The sequence below is a fragment of the Prorops nasuta genome, unplaced genomic scaffold (assembly GCF_024137725.1).
Source record: "Prorops nasuta isolate Cenicafe-Biocafe unplaced genomic scaffold, Cenicafe_Pnas_1.2 PNAS00002, whole genome shotgun sequence".
Taxonomy (NCBI): Eukaryota; Metazoa; Arthropoda; class Insecta; order Hymenoptera; family Bethylidae; genus Prorops; species Prorops nasuta.
The window spans coordinates 2,100,954-2,114,919 of record NW_027116799.1 but is presented as its reverse complement, the minus strand read 5'-3'; the positions used below and the strand labels follow the sequence as shown (position 1 = coordinate 2,114,919).

Genomic DNA, 13,966 nt, shown 5'->3' with positions numbered 1-13,966 from the left:
GATAATAATCATAATAATAATAAAGCAATAACGGTTGATCATTATACTATTATCAGGTACGTACACGGTGTAGTAGGCGAGAATCAGAGATCGGATTTCAGCATTTTTTGTGACAATCCGCGTGCAAGCAAGCGCACACACATATACACGACCGTGTGTGTATACATGTAGAAAAATAGTCGTAGAATATTTTCAACATAAAATTAAATGGATGTTAAATGTAACGAAAAGGTTGCTCGGGGTAAACTTACCGTGTTTGGGGACCAGTGATGGGGCCAAGTTTTCGTCTCATGGCCGATTGTTGGTTGACTCGCCAAGAATACCACGCGTCTATCCGAGTTTCCGGTTCCGGTACCGGTTGTCGTTAAAAGAGCCGCTCTGGCCCTGGAGCCTCCGATGCTCAACGTAGGAGACGTGTCCATTTTCTCTCCTAAAAATATACAACATCTACCTTGACTCACCAATCTCAAATACATGCAACACCGATTGAAAATATTTGTCGAGCGCTCCTCGCTATATTCCTTTCTACCAAGTAGCGGATGAGAGAAACGCTTGATTTAGCTATTCGCGACAAAGAGTTATCTCTAATATGTATATATAAACGATTAAGAATATTCCACGGTACGTGCGTTCCGTGCTATATATAAAACGTCGGAAAGAAAGTTGCTCGGCGAGAGAGAAGATAGCTAAATATTCATTCTCGCACAGTTGTGCAAATAACTTTTTATTATACAAGCGTTCTCACGGGATGCTCTGCGGCTAAGGTAAGAAGTAAAGCATAGTCGAGACGGCCGGCGCGGCACGGCGTAAAAAGACCATTTTTTTGTCAGATTTCAAAATTAATTTGAAAAGAGCCTAGGATACTATATAAATATATATATATATATATATGTATTAAAGGTGGACGTTGTATAAAGATGCTTCTCTTATTCTTTCATTATCTTTAGAAAGTTTTTGTCAGAGCCCAACTTGCGCGAGGGATATTGGAAACAAATTGGCGCGTGCTTGAGTTGTGGCACGGTCGGAGAATGAAAAAACAAAACATTTTCAACGTCCAGCCTATAAACTGTAAATATGCATCTCCTGGCGGGAGAGGGAGAGATTAATTTTTAGGAATTTGGGTGCGCGGTAGATGAAACGGGTTCTTCGTCAACCCTCCTCTTGGAGGATTCATTGCTAAATTCGATGGGTGAAAAGCAAGTATTGAAAAGATATATAAGGATGGCGCGCGCTCCGAAGAGAGTCCTGCAGTAAAGAAATGTGACGAGCGTAATCGAGATCGTTAGCTCGAGCATGAAAGCTTTTCCAAAGAGATTCTGCAGGCTTGAGGCAGCGGGACGTGAGAAAATAAGGGAAATAGAGTGCGAGAGAGAAAGAGGATGTTAGGCTGCGCAGGGGGAGGAAAGGAAAAAAGAGACGAATAGCAGAGGGAGTAGCAGTAGGTTTTTCAGTGGGATTTACGGGTCGTCGGCGGGCATTAAGGAGAAAGATGCGCGACCACGACCTAGGCTGCAGGCAGACACGCGACATGGGCCAGAAGAGAGAGTCTCGTGCATGCGCGCACCAAGGAGAGCCAAACGCGAGAGGAATGAAAATAGGCGTGCGGAAGGTGCTAAACCGGTCGACTCTTCGCCAACGGGGAGGGATCAGGAAATGAGACGGAGAGCCCAAGAGAATGTCCTCTTCGTCGCGGTACTGCGTCCTCCTATCCCTCGGATATAAGGGAGAGAGAGAGAGAGAGAGAGAGAAAATATAGAGCGGATGGAATTCCAGCACAAGTTGGAGTTTTTCAATGAGGAAGATTTTCGCATGAGAGCTTGGAAAACTGAAAAGAGAAATGAATAAAGAAATAAGAGGAGAATTCAGGAGTAATGAGACGAAGCACGTGCGCTGCTTAACTCACCCGTTAATTAAATCCTTTTGGGTCCATGCACAGAGAAGACGATGCGAGGTTGCACGCGGCTGCCGATGGTCGCTCGTCGAAAGACGAACCTCGAGCTTCCGGCTGGCTGAATCGACTCCCGATCCTGCCGATCATTATAATCGAAACTGCAGCCTTTGACAATCCCTCGAATCGTTGCAGCGCGACCTCGACTCCTCCGCTCCGTAATTACGAGTCATCGCACTCCCTCCTCAACATTCCCTTCCACATTTTATCGCTATTCGTCCTATACGTTTGCTTTGCATTTATTTACGAAAGATCATCGATGGCCATGGACGTGTAGTTTTCGTTGCGCGGCCTCGTTCAGTCACCACCACCACCACCACCACCACTGCCACCACCACGACGACGACGACGACGACGACGACGAGCGTCAGCGCTGGATAATGACGATTACGGCAAGTCTAACGACGCGTGTTATCGCCGCTCCCGGTGCTCGTTACGCTACCAATATCCATGAATCATCCTGACGTAGCGCCAGCTACTGCGAAAGCTCGCGAATCCACCTGCCAGCTAATTGCCAAGCAGCAACCCCCAGAGCTTAATTTCAGCCTGGCTAAGCTATTCGGTACGTCCAAGTTCATCAGGAGCCGATACCTAAATTCTCCGCTCTCTACAATCATATATATGTGTGTGTATGTAGAATAGCAGTAGAGCACACCTCGCACTTTTCTTTTTTAATAACAACAACCGTGCAAACGCGTGTAGGATCTTGGCCTGTACAAAGTTATCGTAGCGCGCGTTCCTTCTTTATTTATTAAAGAATTACTCAACGTGGAAGAGGAGTTGTGCTTGCTTGGACGAATGAAAAAGCTCCCCTTTTAAGCTTCCCCCTCCTCCTTTTATTTCGCGCACGCTGTGAAAAAGCTTTAATCTTGCTTATAGTGTTGGTTGTGATACGCGCGAGGTGTTTGCCATGCCCAGCACCGAACAAACAAGCGAGCAAGAGGTAGATATGAGTATTATAGCGGGAGGAGTGAAGAGGGGGAGGGATGAGGGGGTCTTTATTTTCCGGTCGAGTTAGGGTCGATTATCGAATATCAGAATGCGCACGGCCATAATCCCGTCTCGCGCGATCACCTCAGCGCTACCATGCACCTACGATTTCACGATCCTTGCTTAATGACGTAGCTCGGATAGTTTGCGGGGACCAATGACGCGCGTTATGGCATCCCGACGATATTATGCGAAAACGAGATGCCCCTCTCTCTCTCTCTCTTTCTCTCTCTATATATATATATATATATATATATATAGTTTGGAAAAAAAAGAGTAACTCGACGCGAAACAGAGTTTTCGCGACGCCTCAACTTTTAATCCTGCTTAGCCACGCAGGATGCAGGAAGCACTCTTCTCGTCTCCATCTTTTATCTATATATATATATATATATATATATATATATATATGTATATATAGAATTAGCGGAAAACTGGAAAAATGGAGCCCCCGGCTTAATCTATCAGAAAATTAATTTTACTCGGTCGCGGCTTGCGTCGGGACGTTCCACTGGTGCATTGGAGCGAGTGCAACGAAGCACCGATTTTAATTACATCGGTGACTGTAACTCAATTACACACTGGAGTAGCCCTTTTTTCGTCCTCTTGTCCTCTCTTCTCGGCTAACAGCCTTCCTCCATCCCTACGCCTCTGCCTGCTGCGTGCCTTCCGCACGACGAATGCGTCTTTGAACTGCACTCGAACCGATCTACCAATAATTCCCTTACGATTTCTCCGCACTTTATCAATTCTTTCATCGTTAACCGTCCTTTCTCTCTCTCTCTCTCTCTCTCTCTCTCTCTCTCTCTCTCTCTGCTACTGCCGATGACACCCGGTGTCCCCTGCTCTCTCCACGACCCTGATGATAAAACAGAACGGGATTCGTTGTTTCGAGAAAATCTGGAGGGTTAAAGTTGAATCTTTGGAAATGGACGGTGTATTATAACGAGAGCGATCGTCACATAAATGATGGTGTACGATCGTGGCCGACAGTTGTCGAGTGCCGCGTATGAGATCGCGCACGACACTGACTGAACCAGCAGGAAGTCTCGCGACCGAGGTGAACCTCTCTACCTCTCGGCGGCTCTCGGCTCTCGGCTCTCACGGATTCGCGGGCTCACGTGTAAAATTCTTGCGCATGCACCGACGCCTCTCCCCACCACCAGAGCACGGACCACGGCACCGCTCGTCCCTTTCAGCCACCCTCTTCTATCTAGTGTCTCCTTTTAGATTTCCCCATCCCCAACCCCATCCCCATCCCCTTCACCACCACCCCCTCCCCCCTCGCTACGCTTCTCCCTTTCTCATTTTCTATTCTGCGCACATCTCGCTACGATCACTCCTCTTCGCCAATATTTACTAAATATATATATACATTTATTAATTATTGTTTAATAGTTGGCGTATTCCATTTACTCCCCTTTGTAGACATATATATACCGAATTTGTTTTATCCCTCTTGCTCGTTCTTATCCAAGCAACTTGTTGTTTCGCATGTGTGCGCAAAGTAACGAGTGGCTATATATATTTATGCAATTCTCTTTTCACTCTCCGTTACTTTAGTCCGTTCTCTCATCGCACGAACGGAATTAATTTTTCTATGGAGAAATAACGAGGTAACAAGCGTTAATTATTTCCTGAATAGTATTTTCCTTTGGACACATGCGCTGACCGTCCCTCGGCAAAATATCCGTCTGTCGCTTGAATTATTTTTCTTAAAGACAGAAGTCTCGCATGCCCGCCTGTATACGACAGGTATACTTTACGGAAGCCCTGAAACTTATATCCACGGGACAAGCTTGGTCCTTTTCTTCGAATCTTCTCGTTCGCCCATAAACTTTCAGTTTTCATTCCTTGCACAACGCATCCTGCTCCTTCGGGCCAATCTCTCGCTTCCATCTTTTTCCACTCCTCAAGTATCTTCCTCTTCTTCCGTACTTTCTTCGCAACTAGCAACAAGAACTGCTCAAAATTCAGCTCAACTTAAGTTTGAGTATCCAGAAAGAGAGAGAGTATAGCACAATTTTCATAAATAATAATGCAGTCGCTGTTGTTTTTATTCAACTTTCATTTCTCTATTCGGTCTCCATGGGGATTATCCTTCATATATGTACGTATTTCTCTTCAAGGTTTTTTCTTTCTTTTTGTTGGTTTGTTTGTTTGCTTCTTTGTTTTTTGCAGGGTAAACGAGGGTTTGAAAATTTTTCTTTTGTTTCGGGTCACTTGTTTATGCCAGTTCGTCTCCCTTTCTCCCTCTCTCTCTCTCTCTCTCTCTCTCTCTCTGTCCCAACCGAAGACTTTTATATCTTTCAAGTGGGTTGAGCGGTTTCTTCCATATTTCGTGACGTTTGGCGTTGGAAAAGCTAGAGGGAACGGACGGGGGCGACCTCGGGTGAAAGAATAGTTTCGGCTGGATGCATATAGCCTCGGGTTACGAACTACTTTGGTCGGATTGCCGGATGTCTGCCAACCGAGGATGATTTCGCAAGGGTGCGCAACCTCTGATTGCCTCCATCCCCAAAAATGTTTTCTCTTGCACTTGTGGATTTTTCACGTTCGGCCTGCGACAAGCCATCCACAGGAGATTTCTGAAAAATCGACGCCCAACGCTATACAATCGCATGACCGTCTCGACAGAGCGTGCATGGAGCATGCCGCGAGCTGCACAATTGAAAAAAGGTGTAAACCAAGTTTCTGTTCTTTTCTTCTTTTTTTTTTCAGAAAAATTCCATTAAACAACGAAGCGCGTAATTTATTTTAATCAGAAAATTACTGAACCGAATGAGAAAGAGAGGGAGAGAGAGAGAGAGAAACGGATGAAAGTGGTGGTTAGGAATAGAATAGAGAATTACTAGGATTAGAAAACAAAGTAAACCGTTGCAAATAAAAGAGTGCTGGGGTGAGGGGTAGGTGGAGTGTGTGTGTGCAGTGAAATAGGGCAAATCCCTTTTAATGGCTTTGTATACTAATCTATGTTTTTGCGGGTTCATTTTTTATCAGTGGCTACCAGTGGTTTTCTAAACGGAATTAACCCGAAGAAAAAGAGCGCGAGGGCTGTAGGGAGGGTGGGAGAAAGGAGTCCATCGGTCAGTAAGCGAAGCGAGTCGATTAATGGAGAAAAAGTGGTCGTCGGCGGTCGGACGGGGCAAGTTTGATGGGAGGCGTTGGGGATGCCTCGTAAAACGAGATTTTATTCTTGGGAGAACAAATTGAAACATAAGCCGCTCATAAGTCGGCTTCTATCTGCGCCTCCGGATACCATTCTCAGCCCTCTTTTATCCCATGGCTCGAGGGCATTGCGAATATAGCCTACAATCGAATTACACCACGCTCTTATTCTCCAAACGACCTTAAAAACTGCCCTTTTATTTTTTTCACCACGCTAAAAAGCTCGGAACGATAATCGCACTTCACACCGCAGTTGGTTGCAATTATTTCCCTTGGATTTTTTTTCATAAATTCGTAGAATATAATCAAATGCCGCTGCACAACGTTTCGCAGATTCTTGCGATAACAAAATATTTCGCGTAGAAAAAATATCATTTTAATTATTCATCCCCCGCGCCGGTGTGTACGTGTTGATAATTGAAAAACTCTAGCAAGACTCTCCGAAGAAACGAGATAGGGGCCGCGAGATGCATCTCGGAGCTATTGGAGGATTGGAGGAGAGTTGGTAAAAGGTGGCTGAGCGATTAAAAAGGGCGGTCGCGAAATTAAAAGCGTCAGGCCGCTAAAAGATCAAGAAATCCCTCGTGTTTTTCCTTCTCGCGCCGTCCCGGCTCCCGAGAAATATAGAGGCAGAGGAGGACCAGGTGGGGGGGGGGGGGGGGGAGGAATGAAAAGGAACGATCGAGCAGGAAACTGAAAATGTGTGCGCGCGCGCGAGAGAGAGAGAGAGAAGGTAAAAGTGGAGCATTCTCATTCCAATTCTGCTTTTCCTTCTCATTCACGAATAGAAACGGCTTTTATGACGGGGGTGCCGCTTTATGCCAAGACTTTGCTTTTATTATGCGTGCATCGGCCGGTCCTGGAAATACCCGGTAGAATTTACGGGGTGAGGACCGGCGAGGAGAGAGAGAGAGAGAGAGAGAGGAGAGTATGGTTCCGGGACTGAAAGTCTCATCGCGCCGCTCGCGGATATAGATGCAGGTGATGCAGCCTGCCGATGCCTCATCCTTCTCAGCCGTATGCTCATTGTTGGGATAACGAAGCCAAGATTTTCCAAAACTCAAACGATATTCCAACTTTTTTCTCACGCTAAAGAGAGATTTCTTCTCGATTCAACTCGAAATAATGAAATAAATCTAAAGTTCACAACCCCTTATCTCAATTGATATAATATTTTATCCTCAAGCCATTTTAATTACTGCATCGCAGACCATTGATACACACAGGCTGCTTCCGTTAATAAGGTAACTGTTTCAAATCCTAGTCTGCAAACTGGGTCACTGAGTTACCTCAAAATACTATATTCAAACTTAACGTTCAACCATCGACTTTTTGCAGCTTTTCCAGGGGAGGAGCGTGTCACACAAAAGTACATCACTTTAAAATCTCGCTCTCTCCACGTAAACTTACAGATTTAGTACAAAAAATATGTGCAAAGCGTTTTTTCGAATTTTGTTTCTTCTCGCAATAAACTTATATAGTTGCTCGAGCGCGTAAAGTAAATTTGAAGCGATTTGCAGTGGAGCCTGGGATACATGCGCTACGCGAAGGCTCTTGCACTGTAAGAATTAAATGTAGCGCGCGCACGCGAAATCCCTAATGAAAATATCTGCAGGTCAACGACTGAACGAAATGATGAATTCCTACGTGTATATAGATAGCGTTTTGGAAAAAGCTTTCGAAGCTACGAGCTATAGAAAAATACAGGGGGTGAATATATAATCGTGCGAAAGAGGAAACATAAAAGGTCGTGGAAATTGGCAGGATGTGGAGTAGACGCATTCGACTTGGTTTCGTCACCAAAATCATTAGTAGCACAAAGGTTAATTGATCGGTTTTAATTGATAGAGCTGATACGTACGGAGGCCCGGCCCGCGCATCGGGGGTGCTATATATATATATATATATATATATACATTATATCGACGATATAAATACCTGTTTACATGATCGATATATGTGTACATCACGTCCTGTCCCAAGCCTCACTCGCCATGTCGTAGAATCGCCGGGGGATGAAGGATAGAGTCTCCAACGAAGGTAATTAAGCTCGGGAACTAGTTGATAATTGGCACACCTGAAACATCAATAGTAAGCTCATCCCTATCTCCCACACTATAAAAGCAAATATTAAACTATATGTATATGTGTGTGTATATATATATATATATATATATAAATTGCAAGTGATAAAGGAGAAAATTATAAATATTACATTTTGAGGAAATTAAAATTTCACGTTCCAAGTGATGCAATCAGTAGGAAATCCAATCAATGAGTTTTTCTCGTGATCAATCGACGAGTTTCTGACAAAATTGGATTATATACTTAATTAGGATAATGTAATTTTAGAAAATGACGAAAGCTGTGCAGACGCACGTATACATATATAGCCGCATGCAGTAATAGAAAGTTTGTTAGAGCCGGTTTTATTTTTCTTGGAAGAGTTGACTGGAAAAATATTTGATATCAAGGGATTTAGGGATTTATCATGAAATTTGGAAGAAGGATCTCCTGACATTTGGCGCGCAGGGATGAAAAATTGTCCGAGAGTTGCAGTACTATGCGCGGGAGTTATATAAAGGAGGCGTTGGTCTGGATGAATAGAAGGTGTCCGCGGGTCCGGGTCCGGGGCACAGTCACACTCACACACACTGGGGCAAGAGGAAGGAGTGTGTCTGAAAGATCGGTATTAAGGCTTATTACGCGCGAGTCGTGGTGGAACTTCACCTATCGCCAGCGGTACACTCGCATATTATAAGCCGGCCATTTTTCAGCATTTTCGCTATACGTCTACGTCGAATTTGCATGAAGCAACGATTTCAGCCTTGTTCCGGAAAACTTTGGCTGTTTCTCCGTCGGTATAACGTTAGGCTTCTCCTCTCGCCCTATTACCGAGGCAGCGCGCCTGCCGCCTGCCCCGCCTCGGCCCCTACGCCCCTTCAAAATCGAGCCACAACAGCTCCTTCATCCTGCGGATCGAAGAAGCAAGGCAAAAATTAGCCTACGGGATCTTGGGCGGAATTTTATTTCCATAACTCTTATTATTACTTTGCGCGCGTATACGATATAAAAAGACGTGCAAACGAATGGAGAACGGAACGTGGAATTCTGATTTATGGACAAGTTGGATCGCGGGCAATTTCTAACTAGTCGAGGGATGAGGATGAGGACGAGGACGAGGATGAGGATGAGATCGAGGCGCTGGCCTAATCCTAATGCAGGCCGTCTTATTTATGCAGCAGCACCGTTTCGCACCGCAACGCTCAAGACCTTAACGGCTTTCAATTTCCGTTGGCCATCAATATTATTTAGTTTAGTTTGGACCAGCTTCTCCTACGAACCCACCCCTTTGGCATGCTTCTCACGCTTCCACCAAGGAAATTACTTGTCCTCCAGCCCCTCGCCTCGCCTCGCCTCGCCTCGTCTCGCCTCACCTCGCTTCATCGCCATTCCCTCGCTTTCCACACTACGCTACCTTTCTTTTCACTCCTCGGGGAGCCCGACTCAACCCTCTCTCATGCACGTTTGTCTCCAAATCCTCTACGCGGCGGAAACTTGGCCTCTCCTCTCGAGAGCGCGCAACGCATACCCCTACTACCAACACTCTCGCGCGCGATGCTTCTTTATTCTCGCTCTCCTTTAATAACACAGGCCTAATTTCATTCTAATTTTTCTTCTATCGATACTTGCCCTCCCACCCCCTCGTGTTCAGAATTTTAAATACTTTCAAATATCTGATAAACGGATATTGAACGCTCCCTTATACTTTTTCCGCTCCTATATTATACATGCATACATACCCGGCGCTCGATTGATATTCAGCAATTTAACAATATACTTATATGCTATATAATTATACGAGGGGAAGAATCTCCGAAAGACTGATTCCTTATCCATCGATTTTAGTTCTTTCACCTAGCTTCCATGCACCTTTCTCTTATTAGCTAAATTATAGCGTTTACACAATATTTTTTTACTTTGGCAGGTTTCTATGCGCGTTCGTCATTTTATAGATAAAAGCCGATAAAGAGGCTTTACGAAGGTATAATGGTATATATATATAACATCATGTCATAATCTTGCAATGGATTTTGTGAAATTCTTTCTGTGTCTCCCGAAGCAATGGAAAGTTAAAAAAATTACGCTTAGGGAATAACGGACCAAGCCGTTTTTCCCAGACGGATTTTTCCACAATCTGCTCGACGAGGCTTGCCGTCGGAGCTAGGTGGCCGTATGCCGCTCCTGAGGAACCTTCTCAGACCGATACTAGCTAGACAATGCCGTACTTTGTGGCGCCATGATTAAAACAAGACGACCAGCTGAACGAGAAACACGAGGGAAGAGTCTCTCTCCCCAATACCCTGCAACCCCCTTGACTTCCCAGGGATTAGAAGAGGAAAAAAGGAATGGTGGGGAGAAGGGAGGAGGAGGAGGAGAAAAACTCAGAGATTTTCCTTCTCCCTCGACCTCCATCGGTACTACGGTGGCTCCATCGGCAGAAACCTTAAGGGAAAGAGAGAAAGATACAGAGCCACACAGAGAGTTTCAAGTTCTTTTCATTATCAGTGAGCTTACCTCGGCAACAATACGAAACCTCATACTGTACACAGCGGTTCCATTTTACCCCTTCAACCCCCTACGCGTTTACGTCCACCAATAATACCCGCGGACGTCCCCGATAAAGAAAAAGCTTATCAACCTATGCGTAAATCTGTATAGTTTTGAGTGCATGTACTCTATATACAACTCTCTCTCTCTCTCTCTCTTCTATTTCTTTTGTTTTTGATTTTTTAGTTATAATCTGCCGTCCGACGATCGAATGAGCGACTACATTGCCTCTTAAAGAATTTTTGCAATTTCAGAGACATTAAGCTTATAATCGATGATCGTGATTTTTGAAGGCAGATGAGAAAAAGTTAAGAACACACACGCATGAGAAAATAATTATCCGGTAAACATGGAGAACGAGTTGTGTCAGCGGTTTCTTCTGCAGCTGCGGCTGACTAACGCTAGGAATCAGTGTATAATAGTGGAGGATAATCGTGGTCCGCGATCATTATTCAGTGGGTTCATTAGGTTATCGTGTCGGGTTCAGCCGGTGATTCGATCAGGCGATATCTCGCGTACAATCTACATAGATAAAACGGGATGATAAAGGCTACCCCGCACGCGCGACTCTCGAACATTCGAAACGTGCGATTATCAGCGGATCATCATCGTCCAAATTAATGACACCGCACGTCATTTCAAATCGATGGAATGATGAAAAACACTCGTTTACTTTTTATTCTTACCGTTTGTACGTTATTTGCGTGAAGCGTATATATAGGTTATATATCTACGTATAGGTATGTATGTAGTAAATTTGTGAAATTTCTCGAGGAAATGAGAGAGGAGGGGTAAAGAGGAAGCAGAGCATTATATAGAGTCTAAGACTTCTTTATAGTTTCTGCAGTGCAGAAGATGGGCTTTAACCTGCGGTATATATAATAAACGTGGAAGATTGTACCATTAATATATATCATATAAAGCGAGAGGTTGATCGCGAGGAAGGGTTTCTTCTTCTCCTTAGGTTTTCTATTGACTAGGAGTCCGCAGGGCTTGCAGCTAACGTAAGCCAAACGATAAGAGTGGGAGAGGTGGGATGAGGAGGGGGGAGGGGGGGGGGGGTGGTAGGAAGCTCCGAAGCACTCTTTAGAAGGTAAAAGCAAGCCACTCTAGTACCAATCCTTCCTTCTTGGCATCGTCCTGGGTGCGAGCTGGCCCGTAGAGGGGTTTAAGTCCGACTTACACGATATCTACCCCGCACACTCACCGGGGCCACTCCATTTCCTCCTGTAATACTGTCCTCCCCCCTTAAACTCCTCCGGCTCTGTATTAAAATTGCCACAATGGCATACCGAAGGTACTACGCCTCCAGCAAACGGTAGGTACTCTTCCTGCAAAATCCTACTTTCATTTCATTCCCCCTCCCTCAAAACTCACAAATAATCCCTAAGAAAATGTCCCGATAAATTTTTAATAGCGCACCGTCTTTGATTAAAGCAACGAGTGCGTTTGTCAAGTCCGACTAATAATAACTGCGGGGAAATCTCTTTCCCTTGGAAGTATATATATATATATATATATATATATATAAAGATCCTTGGCGAGCGACTTTTCCTTCCGAGAAAAGCCTGGCATATTCTAGTCCTGTGTTCTGTGTGAAAGACGCAACCGGTCCATTGGAAATATTGTTAATTGTAATTAATTATGCGTGAATTACACTGGACTTTTGTTAGAATTAATTAACGTGTCGGAAAATGAGATGAATTTTATTGAATTCCAATTCGTTAATGGAAACTATTCTCTTACGTAAGCAGCATATTTTATTGAAATGATTAATTAGCCACACGGATCAAAGTGGTGTGTACTCCCTTCCTCCTTCCTCCGAGTTTGAAATTGGATTCACGAAAAGTTTGCTATGAGGCGCGCGCCGCGCCGCGCCGCTCCGCGGACGTCATAACGCGAGATTCACCCAGAGAAGCTTGGTTAAAAATAAGTTTAGATAAATTGGGATAGTTTCTATTCTCCCTTTCGCGAGGAAATCGATCGAGTCGAGTAATTTTCATTAAAAATTCGGAGCAGAGTCTCTCTGTACGTGCTATTGTAAGGAGGATGCGAGAGGTCAGGGGTGGCTCGATCCTCAAAGAGGGAAAGGGAAAGAAAACAGTCTGAAGAAAAACTATGCCGCGATTGACAGCTAAGGGATCAACGTATATATGTATGTACGAATGGAGGAGTGAGACAGAAACTAAGTTTATATATGGGAAAAGAGTAAGAAACTTATATATTGCGCGCGTGGTACTTGTTGGTATAGGTTTATAACAGTCTCTTATATATATATAGATAGTCGACAATTGAAACACGTAATATGCGGCCCATGATAGACTCTCCGTTCCACGCGGGCCTTCCAACTCCTTCCGAGTATAGGTACTCGAAATCGATTTGCAAGAGCACCGCATGCATCTTGCACCTTCGGCGCAGTGGCAATCAATTTGACCTTCCCGTCCTTACACCCCCGCGACCCAGCCAAGGGTTCTCATACTCTACCCTATATATATATATATATATACGTATCCTCCCCCTCGCCTCGGGCCGGAAATTGAAAGTCCGTGACGTGACATCCGGTGCTGCCTCCAATGCTGAGAACTTTGCATTAACGAGCACCCAAATGCCACTGCGGGCGGAATCTTCCCTTCTCTCAATTTACCCCTTTCCACCCCTCTCTTTCCACCCTTTTCCTATTTCTTATCCCCAAGTTTTTCCTCTCTTCACCCCGCACAGTTCTCACCGAGCAGCCCCCCACTCGTCTCGTATCAACATACCGCGTATATACATATAATATAGCTATGTATACCCCCCACCCCAGCAATAATATCTCGCCTGTCCCGCCACGCCGCGCCGAACATTTGCTGTATTTATATAATTCCCTCTTATTATATGTATTTACCTATACCTATAGCATATACCCTCCGACATTTCTAGTATGAGAATCTTCAACTTATTTTTTTAATCTAATAACTTATTATAGTTTGTCAGAAATTTTGTTAAATGAAAAAAGGAGAAGATCCTCTATTCACGCGGGCATTTTTTGTTCTTGAATAACGTTGAGCGAGCGTGGCCCACCAGCCCGAGCGGTAGCGAGTTTTCCATTAAATTATCCCTGTCAATTCTCGCTGTCTCGCGGCAACGATCCAACCGTTATATGTATAATCGATTCGGCCTGATATCAGTTAACTGCCGTCATCCGAAGTTTAGCGGCGCATCCCACGAACAAGCCACCCGGTATTCCCCGTTGTCAGACATCAACCTCCA

The 13,966-nt window shown here is 44.6% G+C and overlaps 1 protein-coding gene across 4 annotated transcripts in view; it reads right to left on the bottom strand.

Moving 5' to 3' along the window:
- Scgdelta (sarcoglycan delta) overlaps positions 1-3,946 on the bottom strand; it is a 142,153-nt gene extending 138,207 nt beyond the window's left edge. The window contains exons 1-3 of one of the 4 annotated variants that reach the window (XM_066732232.1): positions 3,421-3,946; positions 1,904-2,555; positions 252-430 (exon numbers count right to left, since the gene is read on the bottom strand). In XM_066732232.1, coding sequence (XP_066588329.1) covers positions 252-422 — 171 coding nt within the window. In that variant the 5' untranslated portion in view covers positions 423-430; positions 1,904-2,555; positions 3,421-3,946. The remainder of the gene's footprint in view (positions 1-251; positions 431-1,903; positions 2,556-3,420) is intronic. The other 3 variants (XM_066732240.1, XM_066732248.1, XM_066732257.1) reach the window with 3 other exon arrangements.
- Positions 3,947-13,966: the final 10,020 nt, after the last annotated feature.